At 35.5% G+C, this 16,864-nt stretch overlaps 2 protein-coding genes across 3 annotated transcripts in view; one reads left to right on the forward strand and one right to left on the reverse strand.

Moving 5' to 3' along the window:
• The window catches only part of LOC112046795 (neuronal calcium sensor 2), a 164,946-nt gene extending 159,555 nt beyond the window's left edge, over nt 1–5,391 (reverse strand). The window contains exon 1 of the mRNA XM_024083590.2: nt 5,187–5,391. Within this exon, the coding sequence (XP_023939358.1) occupies nt 5,187–5,307 (121 nt within the window). The 5' untranslated portion in view covers nt 5,308–5,391. The remainder of the gene's footprint in view (nt 1–5,186) is intronic.
• Nucleotides 1–16,864, forward strand: part of LOC112046794 (activated Cdc42 kinase-like) — a 25,909-nt gene continuing 9,045 nt past the window's right edge. For both annotated transcript variants that reach the window (XM_024083587.2, XM_024083588.2), the window contains exons 1-11: nt 1–188; nt 276–354; nt 3,646–3,826; nt 7,067–7,240; nt 7,646–7,795; nt 8,945–9,093; nt 9,889–10,029; nt 10,789–10,948; nt 11,511–11,642; nt 12,503–12,603; nt 13,683–13,779. In XM_024083587.2, the coding sequence (XP_023939355.1) occupies nt 185–188; nt 276–354; nt 3,646–3,826; nt 7,067–7,240; nt 7,646–7,795; nt 8,945–9,093; nt 9,889–10,029; nt 10,789–10,948; nt 11,511–11,642; nt 12,503–12,603; nt 13,683–13,779 (1,368 nt within the window). In that variant the 5' untranslated portion in view covers nt 1–184. The remainder of the gene's footprint in view (nt 189–275; nt 355–3,645; nt 3,827–7,066; nt 7,241–7,645; nt 7,796–8,944; nt 9,094–9,888; nt 10,030–10,788; nt 10,949–11,510; nt 11,643–12,502; nt 12,604–13,682; nt 13,780–16,864) is intronic.

A 16,864-nucleotide genomic window follows, 5' to 3' on the forward strand; every position in this document is an offset into this window, starting at 1 on the left:
ATCACCAATCAAAATCAATGCACTTCAAAGTGACAACGCGAAGCCGAAGGGGGTCTGTACTCTATGTGCTGTAGGGATTTGTGTTGAAGCTTCAATTTGTGGGCATTTTTACTTGTATTGTATTGTTATTGTGCTTTTGTGTTATTTTTATGAAATCAAGTTTTTAATTTACGTTTCTGTGATAATGGGTAAATGTTAATTTTTATGGCGTGCTATTTAAGGTCCTCCCATTCATTAATAACGGTATTTATGTAAATATTTTTTTTCGTTTTTAGACAACATTTCTGAGGATCATGAAAATCTGAGGGAGTTTCTTGAAGATGCCGAGCTCCAACAGTATTATGAATTATTTAGGTGAATATAAATCCACTTATTATACGTTTGGCGAAGGTTAATAAATGTACATATTATCATGTCTAGCGAAGTTTTCCCCTTTTTTGTGATGATTTTGCGTATGCAGCGCATGTACCGAAGTATTGATTATCCCAAGTTATGCACTTTGCCAGACCAATGTTCAATGAAGGTCAAATTTATTCCTTATTTCAAATAAGGACTGGTCATACAATTATACTTTTCCATTCAAGAAATTATTCCAACTGGGAAACTATTTTATTATTTGCCAGGTGGAATGTTATGTATTTGCCAGTTGGACTATAATGTATTATTTTACTTAATTCAAATAATTGGGAGATTCTAAATTTACCAAATTAAATATTGATAAACTTAGTATCTCCAGGTTATTGTTGTGTATGGAATATTTATTATTATTGTTCAAAACTAAATTTTGAAATACATATATTATCATCTTCTTTACCTTATCCCACATAAGTGTCAGCAGAGTATGTCAATCTATTACTGTTTAACTTATCATCTCCTAATAAAAACATTTCCTCTTTCACATTCCAACCATCTCATCTTTGGCCTTCCTCTTCTCTTGTGTTCTTCAACCTGCTATTACAACATTCTTCTAGTAGTCATCCCTCTGTATTGCATGTCCCTTCGTATTACTATTACTCCTCAGTTTTTCTGTCACTACTTCTAGATTTTCTCTTATTTAATTTTCTTGGTCCTTATTTTATCCATTCTTGTCATATATGCATTTCTCCCTTGCATGCTTTCTTCTACCTTCCAACCCTTTTACCACCCTACATTCTGCTTCTTATAGCACAATAGGTCTTACAATAACCATTTTCTATATTTTACCCTAAGTCTAATGTCAGCCACTGACAATCAAGTAATCTTATTTGCCTGCAGCGCTAATGGCTTGTTGTCCGATAAAACTGACTTCTGTCAGTTTGGCGGCCACGAAGTACTTGACATCATGCTGATTGCAACCAACACACAATCAGTTTTACTGTATGTTGAGCCATTAGCGCTGCAGGCATTCATTCCTTTTACACATTCCAATTTCACCTGTTGTTTTCCAGTCTGCCAATATTAATGTCAACCAATAGCATCAGAAATATAGCTACCTCTTTTGTAGCGTTGGGTCAAAGAGATAGAGCCGGAACTATGTCGCCATTAGTTGATATTTTGTCTACTTCTCTTTATGAGATATAGCAGAACCTCAGCTTCACCCACGAGGTTTCCGTTCCCATAGGAATAAGGGGATAAAATATAATATCCCCTTATTCCCTATAGCACTTGAGATAGTGTAGCTTCCAAACAATGAAAGATTTTTCAAATTGGTTCAGTCCCAAAGCAGACCATGTGTTAATTAAGGGTATTATTTGTCTTCCTTTTAAATTTCAGCCAAATTGGTTCAGTAGCTAAAGAGTAACAAACATTCAAACAAACATCCATACTGACTTTTGTGTTTATATTTTTAGGATGATTAATTAGAGTGAGAATTAGTATATGCTAGCTTGTGCTGCAGCTTTGCCAATTTTTGCCTGCGACATCAGCTATTTACTTGTTGATCATATTAAGTATGAAACAATAATTGAATGATTATTCGTATAATTGTTTATTTAGACTTGCATATATAGTAAAAGCTCCTTATTCACGTATTCACTAGTCGTGGATTAAAAATTGCGTCCTAATTTCTATATTTGCGGCTAAATATTTTGTTATTTGCGAATCTGATTGACGAAACAGACGTAAAATCTGCAAATTTAAACTTTAACTTGCAAATACCTATTGCCGAAATTGCGCATTGCGGTTTAAGAAAGCCACTGCTTATAATAACTCTAATTAGAAGCTTTTAAAAAATGTCAAGCAAGAAAAAATTTCTTCTTCAAACCATTGTCTAAGGCTGAAGATAATAAATAATCAATAACTTCGATTCATTGTTTTTTCTTTATATATTTGTTATTTATTTTGACGGCCGCGTGGCGCAGTGGGTAGTGACCCTGCTTTCTGCATCCACGGTCGTGGGTTCGATTCCCACATCTGGAAAATATTTGTGTGATGAACATGGGTGTTTTCCAGTGTCTGTGTGTATTTATACATTATATAAGTATTTATATGTAGTATATAATTGTATATTAATATTATAATATCAACTATCTTATCACCCATAACACAAGCTACTCTGTATGCTTACTTTGGGGCTAGATAGTGATGTGTATTGTTTAAGTATATTTATATTTATTTATTTTGTTACCCAAGAACATATCCCATATAAAATCCCATTTCACGATTTTTGTATTCGCGACACATTTAGAGAATGTATCCCCCGTGAATAATGAGCTTTTACTGTACTTAAAAAACTGACAAGTAGAAACATTTCTTGTATTTGATTCCTTCAGTTTTCTATAGTATCCTCAGTGATTGTCCTAATCTCTATTCCAGTTTAAAGATTGTAGCATAGATATGCAACCATTGTTATTGAACAGAAAAATATTTGTTAAATAAACTAACAAGAGCTATTGTACCAAATGTTTTCTTATACATTGTTAAGATAAACTTTTCATGGAAATGCTAAGTTCAGTATTTACATAAACATAATAAAGAGATCAAATTCATGATCATCTTGCATATCAATGTCTTGAGAATTTAACAATGGATAAGCCTACATTATATAATCATAATAAACACTTCCTTACAGCTTTGTAATCTCATATCAGTACTGGCCTACTTAGTTTTTTAGTATACAATATGTTTATATAACTTTAGCCTATAGCAGATGCCTGCGACTTTATCCGCTAGTAATTCCTCTTCCAGATGGTTTTTATGTGTTTCAAGCTTTGTATTAATTATTTTGCGTTTTGCGTTAATAGATCAATTACAGTAGCATAAAAATTTTATAGATTTTATTTGTAAAAGTAGTGATATGAGATCTGATTTATGAATGATAGATTATATTCTAATAGTAATAGTCAATCAATAAATGAGATGTCATTGTCAATTATTATTACTATCATAATTTGATATTTGAGATTTGATTTTCAACTCTGTATCATTTGTATGATTTGGGCCCGAGTTTGTATAGAGACTGGGTTTCTCCTTTACTAATCTAAAAACTACTTATACAACAATAACAGCATTAAAAACTCAGAACTCTTTTTTGTCAAAAAGGAGTGTGTTCACTAGTTCCTAGAAAATATATTATTATTTGAGATAACTTTTTACACTGCCACTGCTTTTGTCTTGTCAATTATATATTGCTCTAATGTTGTAAAAACGTAGGTATTTTTGTTACAGGGATATATTAAAAGTTAGTAAATTATCACAAATGAAGTTTGTTGGGATTGATGACTTAATACAAATTGGCCTGTCAAGGCCAGAACAAAGAAGATTTAAGAAAATTTACTCAAAATACTTCCCAAATTCCTACATAAATAAGTTAAAAAAGCTACTCCATATTAATAAGAAAAATGATCAGGTAAGTTTTATATTCTGAATACCTTACATACAACTGTGTTATATCTTCTTCTTTGTTTTATATAAAAATTAATTGATGTTCGTTAGTCTCGCTAAAACTCGAGAACGGCTTAACGGATTTATCTTATCTTGGTCTTGAAATATTCGTGGACGTAGAGGGAAGGTTTAAATGATGAGAAAAAATAGTGTAATTGCAGGGAAAACTGTAAAAAAATCCTTTTCTATTTCCTATACAAACGTTTAAGAGTCAAATATAAATCTTAAAGGTAAAGGTAGGGTAGGGTAGGGGAAGCTTAGAGGTAGAGTAGGGGTAGGGTAGTGTAGGTACATACATAAGTCAAAGCGAAGATTGACAGGGTCCGCTAGTTCACAATACAAACATTATATTGAAAATTGTTAATATTTAGTTATTAATACAGCATTATTTCTCAAAATTGTATTATTTTTATTGTTATTTTATACCTGACCATGTAACATATCAATTAAAACAGAGGTAATAAGTATGTGTGGAGATATATGAAGATGTTCAGGTTTCTGAGTAAAAGATACGAGTATGATAAGAGTTAGAGTATTTTGTCTGATTTGCCTTGGGTTGTCCCCGTACATTGCACAGAATAGCGAAATATTTTTTATTTGTTGAACGTTACGTACCTCTGCACCTGCATCCAATAAATGCAAGTTATGTAACTACCTAACCAGTCTGTAAAACATTTTGTGACAAAAACATGGTAATGTTTTCGCCATTGCTTCTCGATTCATAACCTTTATCTCGTATTAAATCAAGTTTGACCTTATGCTAGCCCCTCATCAAATAAGTCGTGTCAGTTTTATACGATCAATTCTATCAGATGTCCTACCGTTAGTGCTGCAGGCACCATGACTTGTTGGATAGTGTGTGGTTAGCATTACGTGCCAAGCTTCTTGTAATTATAGTGAACTAGCGGACGACCGCGACTTTGTCCACCCTTAGATCTCCTTAGTCCAACCCTGTCGCAAAATCCGTTTTTAGTGGACATCTACTATCTATAAACTACCACCCAGCCAACATTCATCTTTGTACGTCAAGCGGTTTTCGAGATTTCATGGAATGACCTTTCGCATTTATATATTACTAGCGGACGCCCGCGACTTCGTCCGCGTGAAACTCGATGTAAACTTTCAACTACCTCTAAAAACCGAAACCGAACCGAACCGAAAAAAAAGTATCCTATGTCGTTCTCCTGGCTCTAAACTACCTCCCTGCCAATTTTCAGCTAAATCGGTTCAGCTGTTCTTGAGTTATAAGTGGAGTAACTAACTACTAACTAACACGACTTTCTTTTATATATATAGAAGATAAAAATAAAATAGTTGTACATTACCTAATTGTGTCCTTTCTTCTTTTAACGCCTTTCTAGAGTCGATGGGTTTACAATTCCTCAGCCAATGTACACCACGGCGCAACCACTCTTTCTCATTCTTACTGAATGCAAAGTGATTCATTGTAAAATAATTACTATTTACACGTTTCACAACAACAAATATTACTGTTAAAACAAATTTGTGTTTTATCGAAAATAACTAACACAACGCGTAAACGAATCGCGGTCAAACTAACGATAGGTTTTCTTTTACTCAACTACCCTCAAAATTTTACATAAAATGAACAAACGCGCATTAAAAGTCGAAAGTACCTACATTTTAAATGCAGATGCATTTAATATCTTATTTCATATCTATCATATCTTTCATATCTCATTTAATATCTATTTATAGTTCTAATGATTGTAAGATAATTAGGTAGGCTAGACCTGAACCCGAGATTTGAATTTCTGCAATGGATTATAATTTTTGTGGCGTGTAATATAGTAATATGCTGATGACCAATATAGGGAATATTGTTGTATTGTAGCGTATGTAGTTAACTTTGATAAAGTATTCGACGCGTATGTAATTATGTATAAAATATTTGTATTCGAAATGTTCTCAAAAACGACTACTTCGATTCAGATATAGTTTAGTTTATTACCTACATAATACGAGTATGTAAGGAGAATTTGTTTTTATTTTATTCTTTACAAGTTAGCTTTTGACTACAATCTCACCTGATGGTAAGTGATGATGTAATTTAAGATGGAAGCGGGCTAACTTGTTAGGAGTAGAATGATGTACATCGTACCGACGTGCTAAATCGCTTGGCGGTACGTCTTTGTCGGTAGGGTGGTAGCCACGGCCGAAGCCTCCCACCAGCCAAATATTTATTAGATATGTATAATTTTAATTTGAAGGTGTCGCTATTTATTATTAATATTTAAAAAGAAATACTTTATGATGAATAAAGTAGAAGAGTTTTACTTACTAAATAAGCGACTGTACAAGAAACGATTTCCTGTACAGCATTCTATTTTACTCTAATTCTAACGGTGAAGGAAAAACATATTTTGCATTCATATCTGAGGTTTTTTCTAAATTCTCTGCGTGTCTGCCAATCCTCATTTGGCCAACGTGGTATGCTAAAACTTCCTCCTTCTGAGAGGAGACTCGTGTTCAGCAGTGAGCCAAATATAGGTTGATAATGATGAATGATGACTCTTTACTGGTCGCATGTTACCACCTCTGATATATTTATTTATCACTCTAATATCACACTAAACGAGAAAGTATGTAATTGTGTGTGCCTTTATTTGTGTAACTCCTAAACCGATTTGGCTGAGTTATATTACTTGATTAGATTACTCTGGATTAACACATAGGCCAACAGTGGCGAAGATTGGAATTGGAAAAAAATGGATTGGAATGAAAAGCGAAAATTGACGAAAGGAAGCGGTCCCAAAGAAAAGGAAATCATATCGCTTGATACAAAATAGGGACTAGAGGCTGTTTGTTTTTGGCGGTACCCATAAAGGTTAATTATATGATATAAAGGCATGCGGGTTGGTCATTCGCTGGGCTGGATTTTTTCCGCACCGGCACCGGCCTGTGCCATTTATAAAAAACCATTCATTTTCGATTATACCACCATTAGTCGATCGCTAGAGTCTTGCCAGTTAGTCTGCAGGGTGCACCACGAGCAGTTGAGGCTGGCAGTTATGGACACTGACTGGTACTAGCCTCCCCCTGATATTATTAGATTAATCGAAAACATAAAAATTCAAGTTACGAGTGCTTAAGGGTACAAAAGCGCCTTGGTCGTTATCATTAAAATATGTTCTACTCGTTCTTGTATATTAAATAAACAATTATTTTCTTTATTATTTTTTAGAACAAACACAACCAAATATTTACGCCTGCTGACTTTCAATCCGTTGCCGAAGTGAACGTTAAAGTACCTACGAAGCATATAATACCCATAGAACACATAACCATCAACAAGGAGCTTGGCATGGGACAATTCGGAGTTGTTCAACAAGGCACATGGGCTACAGGAACTCAAAGAGTAAGTATTTTGTAAAATAATCTTTATGTTAATTATCAACCATATCCGGCTCACTGCTGAGCTCGAGTCCCCTCTCAGAGTCAGAGGGGTTAAACCAATAGTCCACCATGCTGGCCCAATGTGGATTGGCAGACTTCACACACGCAGAGAATTAAGAAAATTCTCTGTTAAGCAGATTACCTCACGATATTTCACCGTTTGAGACACGTGATATTTAATTTCTTAAAATGCATACAACTGAAAAGTTCGACGTGCATGCCCCGGACCGGTTTCTAACCCATACCCTCCGGAATCAGAGAGTCATATCCACTGGGCTATCACGGCTTTATTTTTTTATATATATTATATATAAAGCCGTGTTTTATATTTATATTTAAACTAATTCATTGTTATTCTATGTTACAGCTGCAAGTTGCTATTAAGTGTTTAGGAAATGAACGTATGACGTCGAATTCGACAGAGTTTCTCAAAGAGGCCGCAGTGATGCACAGTATTGATCACCCCAATATTGTGAGGTTATATGGAGTCGTATTGCACCTTGACTCCTTGATGTTGGTTAGTGTATTACCTTACCTTATCAGCCGATAGACGTCTACTGCTGGACATAGGCCTCTTGCATGGACCTTCAATGCACAAAAATCTCGAGCTGCCAGCATCCAGCCGCTCCCTGCAACCCGCTTGATATCCTTGGTCTACCTAGTCGGGTCGACCAACAAGCTATTCCAGCACCTTGGGACCCCAACGTCCATCGGCTCTTTGAACTATGTGGTCTGCCCATTACCACTTCAGCAACAGTCCTCAGCGCTTGAAGACGAAAGTCTTCGAACAGTGCGTGTTGTCAGTGATGACCTACGGATCCGAGACTTGTTGGCTGACTATGGGTTTTATTAAAAGTCTGAAAGTCACTCAGCGGGCGATGGAGCGAGCTATGCTTGGGGGTTTTCTGCGTGATCGAATCAAGAATGAGGAGATCCCCAGACGAACCAAAGTCACTGACATAGCTCATTGAATCGCGAAGCTGAAGTGGGCAATGGATAGTGTTTACTACATCTATATTGGTACATATTATAAAATAAAGGTATGCTCCGCGTTTGTCAGTTTGTTATATACTCAAAAACTACTGAACGAATTTTCATTAGCATTGCAATGAAAAATAGAGTGATTTATGAGTGATGTCTTGATATATGATTTGTTAAGTTTTTGTATTGGTCTAAGATCCGGCATAAGAAATATATCATCATCTGGTATTCATTAGTGATAATAAATAAAATGATGAGTACTGTTTACTAACAAACAAATTAAAAATGAGGGTATAAATCACTAGTCATTTCACACCTAATAATAAATAAAATTAACTTATTTTACTATCATTTATTTCTGAATATTTTGTATCATTTATTTCTTACGCCGGATCTCGTAATGAATTGGTTGAAATTTGACTATAATTGTTGAGAGTCTTGGAACAAGTCAAGCTGCCTGAGAGCTTTTATCGAAAAGACTAGCCAATCCCTTCAATATAACTAAACAAAATGTAGTGGGATGGTTATCTTACACTCGTATAGATCTTGTCCTTAGCAGCATAGATACGAAATTTTAAATAGTTATTCAACTCTGGTGTCATCATTATCAACCCTATTCGGCTCACTGCTGAGCTCGAATTTATAACTGATTGAGGATAATGACTAATTTTATGACATTATGCAGGTGACAGAGCTGGCACCACTAAGGTCTCTTCTGGAGTGTCTGCGAGAAGTTACTCTTCGCAATGACTTCTCAGTGGGTGTACTCTGTCAGTTCGCTGAACAGATCTGTGATGGAATGAATTATTTGGACAGCAAAAGACTGATACACAGGTAATCTTAAGCCTATTTTACGACCCACTAGAGAGGCCAGACTTCTATCCTTTTTAGGAAGAGGAGAGGCGCGAGTGAGTTATTCGATCGGTAGGCTCGTGTCGTCATGAGCCGAGATAGTACGAAATGTTCCATGAATTATGTGGAGAGTAGTGGTAAATCGGGCGGCCTAACTCATTACGTCGTCGTGACGTTCAATCCGTCCATACCTTTGGTTGGATAATCTTTCATGGATTATTTTGGTATACGCGGGTACATTAATTCCATAAAAGTGCTTAGCCTTTTAAATCCGCTTCTGATGTCAATCCATTTCCGACACACGCGTGTCTACTACCAGCAAAACGGAATCCTTTTCCATTTACATTTACACCATTTACACCTACATTAAGAAATGTATCCTTGCCTATCACGGATCACATCGATCTCCTGGGTGTCGATAATATATGCAGCCATCTTTTGAAGGCTCGACAAAATACTAGTTGCCAGCTTTGGATGCTGAGGATTGTAGAGCCAGGAGACTCATTGGCACAGATTCACCATTTTTGTAGAAACTCCAAAGCCAAGTCGACCAAAAGTTGACAGTGTTTTATAGGAATTCTATATTTTGAAGAGTGTGCTCTGGAAATATTCGACGTAATTCCGCTTTCTCTTTTTTACCATCGCACCGTAATGCATCGGGTGGGTTTACATCCCTATGTTGTAGATTTCCCTAGGACTCTTTTTTGTCACACGCAAATCTGTTAATACGTAAATGGAACCACGGGAAGAAATATAGAAACTTTTTATGACTTTTAGGGATTTGGCGGCGCGGAATATATTGGTGTTCCACAAGGATTGTGTAAAAATCTCAGACTTTGGTCTCTCCCGGGCCTTGGGCGTTGGGAAGGACTACTACCAAACTAATTACAATGTGAATCTCAAATTACCTGTCGCTTGGTGAGTATATTATCTATACAAATATCTATTGAAAGAAGAAAGAAAATAAATTTATTGTAATCTAAAAGTTACAGACAGTACCCTATCTTAATGACAGCATGTCTGTAATGTAACCCTTAAAAAGAAAGGATGTACACGAGCAGCTCTACATAAAAGCACATGCAGTGTTGGTCGGGTTGCAGGGAGCCGCTAGATTCTGGCAGCTCGCGACCATTTTCTCGTTTTCTCCATGCAAGAAGTCTATGTCCAGCAGTGGACGCGGGCTCTTAATGATGTTAATGATGAGAGAATATAGCAATTACGTTATGGTGAAATTTTGCAGTACTCTTTCTTTAGGCGTAGTAATAAATTTTGATAGGTATAAATTATAAATTCAAATTATTAAATTAATATTATAAAAAAGTCAAGTCTAGGGGTGATCGCTGGATCTACTGAACCGATTTTGAAAAAAAATTCTTTACCTAAAGAAAGTCACGTTATTTGTAAGTGTCATAGGTGCTATTTTATTCCTGTATTTCCAGGGAAATTAATACTAATATTAAAAATTCAAAAGTATGGCTGTGTCACGGCTTAACTACTTAGGCCCTTAGAGCAGAACATAGGCTGTTTATTAGCACGGAAAAATCCATAGTAACATCGGAATTTGTAGAATACTGATTAATTACTACTGCGGTCGTCCTAGCCAATTTTTTTCTTTTTTCATACAAGTTGACAAGGTAAATTAATTATTGTTTAATTAATTGTTAATTAATCTTTTAGGTGCGCACCAGAATGTATTCTATACTTAAAGTTTACGTCAGCGAGTGACGTGTGGGCTTTCGCTGTGTGCTTATGGGAAATGTTCACTTACGGTTTCCAGCCGTGGGCCGCCTTCTCTGGCCAACAAATACTTGATGCTATAGATGTCCCTAATTTCCAAGTAAGTTTGATCTTCAAATTATATGAGATGGTCCATATTTGAACGCAGCCCAGTCTGTGTCATCATCATCATTCACAACCCAGAATTCGGCTCACTGTTAAGCACGAGTCTCCTCTCAAAATGAGAGGGATTAGGCTAATGGTCCACCTCGCTGACACAGTGGATTGACAGACTTCACATACGTAGAGAATTAAGAAAAATTGTCTAGTATGCAGGTTTTGTGACGATGTTTTCCTTCACTGTTTGAAACACGTCATATTTAATATCTGAAAACTCATAACTGAATAGTTGGAGGTGCACTCCCCGGAACGGATTCGAACCTAGGCCCTCTAAAGTGAAGCTCACTGGGCTATCCCGGTTCTGTGGTATGTCTAAAAACGCGAAGTTTGAGTAAATACACTTTTAGCATCATAGACCATTACAATTAATGTGTGGAAAATCTCCACAGATTCCGTTTGTCCAAGAAATATGCAAGGTTTAGTTTTGATGGCTGAGGTTTTTTGATTAAATTAAACTATAGAACAAAATGTGCATTTATTAAAAATAAATAATTTTATTTTAGCGCTTAGAGAGACCGGAGTGTTGCCCAGACGCATATTACTCGCTGATGCTGGAGTGCTGGTCGCATGACGCGAACAGTCGACCGAAGTTCAAAGACTTGATCACAAAGTTGCGTCAGATTAGGCCTGACGAAGTAAGTACAAAGCCCGATTCATATTTGTCTGACGTGTCTGACACACAACACATAAGTGTAAACATTACTATACAAAATGTATGATATTTATTCTGTTCTGATGCGTCACGACACGACACGTCAGACAGAAATGTAAATCCTGCTTTAACAATCTATATTAATATTATAAAGTTCGTTTGTTTGGTTGAACGCGCTAATCTCTGGAACTACTGGTCCGATTTGAATAATTCTTCAATGTTAGATAGCTCATTTACTGATACACTACAACACTGGGAACCGCGGGTAAAACCGCGCGGCGTCAGCTAGTCTGTATATATATAAAAGAAAGTCGTGTTAGTAACACTATTTATAACTCAAGAACGGCTGAACTAATGTGGCCGATAATTGGTGGAGACTATAGGATGCTTAGTGTAGAGATAGGGGCAGGGTAGAGGTAAGGGTAGGGTAGGACTAGGGTGTAGGTAAGGTAGGTGTAGGTAAGGTAGGTGGTGTCCCAGAAGCTTGTCACTTTAAAGCTGGGTGCAGGTTTAAAGAAACCATTTGGAGTAGCCAACACACACCTTCCCTGCTCATTTCCCCGCTTATCCCAAGTAACCCATGAAGATTACACAACAACAGTTGTGGACGCCTCGAGATCATTGAAGTCGAGTGCCATAAATTACCAACAACTCCCACTCTCTAACTCCCACTCTTTACGGAAACAAGTCGCGACACCTAGCGTAGGCACAAGCCAATACTACATCGAGTGACGTTATATCCGTCTAAAACCACTCTTTTCTTACAGTATATTATTTCCAGGATTTCTTAATAGTTTTACGTAGTCGAGTTTTTTGAATTATTAATTATTGATTTATCAACAGCTTCAAGCCACTGTTAATTTCAAAAAACCAGAAGATAATAAACGACCTTGTCAATATCTGGAATATAAGGCTGGACAAAAAATAACTGTCCTTGGAAAGGAGTAAGTAATATTTTGAACTTAATTTTTTAATGATTTATAACGTTCGTAGAAGTTTCTCATATCGATGTTTAATAGTGTAGTAATAATCATATTGTGTCCAGGAGATAGCAGTATCTCTGTTTCAAATTTCATTAAAATTGGTACAATAGTTTCGGACATAATGAAATGAAAAACAAGAAATGAGCTCTTGAACTTTAGCACTCATATTAATAAACATGGATTGAGATTTAAACCTCAATTTTATTCAATTTTAAGTTAACCTAATCACTACAGATTACAGTTCACTTTTATTTAAAGAAATTATAGTTTTTATCCTAATAATGGATTGAAGTCGGTTAAATTTTTATGGTAAAAAGATTTTAATGTGTAGTTGAATGGTGTAAAAAATGGTCAAGAACTTCTAGTTTAGTACCTAATCTAGCTCGTTTTTCTCACAAAATGACCGGCAATTTGTTTGTGAATTTTGGTGCGATACTAGTCCTTATGTAATTAATGATGGATGGATAAAATGGCGACAGGTCTCAGGTGTACTATGTGACCCGCGAATGCCTCTTAGACTTAAGGGTAAAATATACCAAACGGTTGTAAGACCTGTCGTGCTGTATGGATCAGAATGTTGGGCGGTGAAAGGGACGGATAGTAAACGAATGCATTTGATCGAAATGCGTATGTTGAGATGGATGTGTGATGTGACAAAAATAGGTAAAATAAGGAATGCGTATATAAGAGGAAGTCTGAAGGTGGCGCCAGTGACAGAAAAATTGAGGAGTAGAAGTTTAGCTTGGTATGGACATGTAATGCGTAGAGAGGAAAGTCATATTACTAGAAAAATGTTGAATGTGCAAGTGGAAGGACATAAGAGGAGAGGAAGGCCAAAGAAGAGATGGTTGGATTTTGTGAAAGAGGACATGTGTGTAAAAGGAGTGGATGATGAGTTGACGAGTAATAGAGACGAATGGAAAAGATTGACATTTTTCCGACCCCATTTAAGTGGGATAAGCGTAAGGAGATGATGATGACTAGTCCTTATGTAATTAGTCCGAGGTTATGGGTATTGCTTTAACAGAAACTTTTTGTAGGAGTTTCACTAAATCTTCAATGTGGTACGGTGTACTATCCGGCGGTAGCTGCGGTTGCTTCGACCCAAGTTGTACCAAACCCTACGTTAATGAAGAGGTGAGAAAATAATTTATAGTGTTTTTCAGATAACATGGGTACAGTGACAGTTAGTTTCACTCTTGGAAGTTTGCGATTCACGATAATAGTACGTATTATGAACGTCATAAGGCAACTGTCACCGTTCTTTCTATCTGAAAAACACTTTAACATAGTATGGATCATCGTTTTTGGATTGCATATTTCTGTGTCATTTACACGAGAGTCCATTATAAAGTCATTAATTTCATTTACATTTTGTGTTCTAATGGAATTCACCTGTTGTGAGCTTTATATTTGTGTTAATTTATTTACTTTAAATGAATTTATTGTGTACTGTTTATTCCCATTCTATATTATATAATATTTCTATCTATTACACTATATCGTCATTCATATTTAAACACTTTTTACTGCAGTTTTTACAAGAAATTACTTGGGCCAACGATAAAACACGTCAATTTTAAGAAACTCTATCCTAAGTACTTTAAAATTCAAAATACTAATTAAGTGAATAAAGATTCTCTATTTAATTCAAATCTTGCGTTAATTTTGAGACACTCTATAAGGACATCTTCATTACATAGATTATGTAAAACTATAAAGTTTTTACTCAAGTCTATTATACATATGTATTTCTATAACTACATAATAACTTAGTTGACATCTACCAATAAAAGGATGAGATTATTAAAAAAACATCTCTCTCTCTCTCTCTATGTTGATTTTCTTTCTAATGGATAGTGGAATAAATGAAAACAAAAAACTTGTAGTTTACTTTGTAAGGGTAAAGTTTTACAAGGAAAACCTAAAATAAACAAAATTTATTCGTAGTAAAAAGTGTTCATTTATTTTTTTTCTATTATTATTATTATTATAAAATTTTATTATGAAATCAAGCCTAACCAATGTGCAACATAAATCTCGTTTATCCTCGTATATGTAAATTATTTTGACCACCTAGCCTAAGGCCTAGTTCGGACTACATTAGTATTTTAGTTGAATACGAACGTTAAATCCAAAAATTGTTCGTACTCGACTAAAATACTGAAGTAGTCCGAACTAGGCATAAAAAACACACCGCAAAGTTTTGTCTCTCTTTTTCTGCTCTCTTTCGCATTGTAACGAAAGAGATAGTTATACTTTCGATTTTGCCGCATTTCATCAACATTTATTTTATCACGATACGAGTAGAGTCCTTTTCATGAAAGCAGTCCCGGCTAAAACCTGAACTAAAATTGACAGCGCCTTACAAATGACAATAAGACCGTCATTTACAAATGACATTAAGCGCCTGTGGGACTTCTTTCATGAAAAGCACTATATTTATGTCGTTGTACGAATTTTACATTAATCGTGCAAGCTGGCAAAATATATTGTGACGTCACATTGTCGCAAATAACTGAAGACTATATTAATTAGTGTGTTTAAGTGCCAGGTGAAAATAATTTATATATATACACACACGTATAGACCCCGGCAAGTAAGTTGAATCAAAATGACAGTTGTCTGCGCAGGATTATAAACAAAAGAGCTCTGTGGTTGTTCGATACATTACAGATGTCAAATACTTAATTAAAAATCGCGTCAACGTGTTAGTATGGGCAGCACCTTTTACCGTACGTCGTTAACTCCCGAAAATGTGTTACTGCATAGTTCAACTTACAGGCCGCTTACTATACATAGTCTGAGAGTCATTTACTGTGTCTCATATTGTTCATCAGCCTTGCAGGCTTGGTGGTTGACTTCGACCTCCGTGTTTTAGTGAAAATGTCCTCTAACGCTAAAAGCGAAGGCTTTAAAAATGGGGCTTTCAAATTTACGTTCTTCATCGATCAATCATATAGTTTAGGTTTAGGTATTAAATGTTTTTCATACTCATTGAATAGTATTAGTAATTTAAAGAAGATAACTGTATTAGGAGTGGGCATGACAATAGACCAACGGGGCAGGGATCACCAACTCTCGGTGATGAGTTTGACCGTACGTACCATTGACCTATTGAGGAGCTTTCACTGTATTAAAAACTGCTTATTATTAATTCAGAGAAAATTAATTATATTCATTACAATATCGAAATGATATTTATTACAATATACGAATTATGGAATAGAACACAAATACAGATAATGATATAAAAATATGTTTGTCTGTTAGGCCTAAATTATATTGTGAATGTAGAATGGCTGTAAAGTTCTCTAACAGGCATATATAAATACGCTCAGAGAGAGACTTAAACGTCATGTAATAACATAATCAGATAATGGTGATAATAATTTGTGGGAAACTTGAAATCTAAGTTACGAGGATCGCCTTGGTTCGTGAAGAGCCCACACTTAGCTTAGCCAGGTTTTTTATTTTTTTAGTTTATCACCATTTATCAATAGGTATTTAACTAGCCACTCATATAGTGCATTTAGTTTCCAAACTTTTTTATTTATTCATTTAAATATCTTTATTGCAACAAACATAAAAAAACATACAGTCTTAAAACTAAGCATAAAATGCAATGCAAGAGGCGACCTTGTCTCTTCCAGGCTACCTCATTTTTACCGTTTCTATAATCAATTACAATATATTATTAAAATATGATAGCTCGAAAAACTTAAGCCTCATTCTGTATTCGGTTAAAAGATATAATTTTTTACCTAATATCATATGTGATTAGACGGAGAACGTAAATTTGAATGCTAATGCGAATCGCTAATATGGGCGTGGCCTGCCCTAAGCGATTAATGTTCTGGCATAGAAGCTTATGTAAATAGATTAGGGATATGATCTCTAATTTATATGTACTGTAACGATCGGCTGCCTTGTTGGTCCAGTGATTCGATTTCTAGGATATCCTTCCTTCTATGAAATTCTTTACTAGTCTTTAGTTGGGAACTTAATGATCACACACCCATGCCTCGGAGAGAATGTTAATTTGTCGATCACTTTAGTTACACATGTCGAAACATCACACTAAGTAACCAACTAGTATTAGAATAGCGTGGCTGGTCTAAGCTCTAAATCAATTCTCCGATAAAGAACCTGGACTCCGATAAAGAATTTGGTACCTGATACAGGACCAACCAATACCGGGACTTGTATAAGTCTTGACGGT

The sequence above is a fragment of the Bicyclus anynana genome, chromosome Z (genome assembly GCF_947172395.1).
Source record: "Bicyclus anynana chromosome Z, ilBicAnyn1.1, whole genome shotgun sequence".
Lineage (NCBI taxonomy): Eukaryota > Metazoa > Arthropoda > Insecta > Lepidoptera > Nymphalidae > Bicyclus > Bicyclus anynana.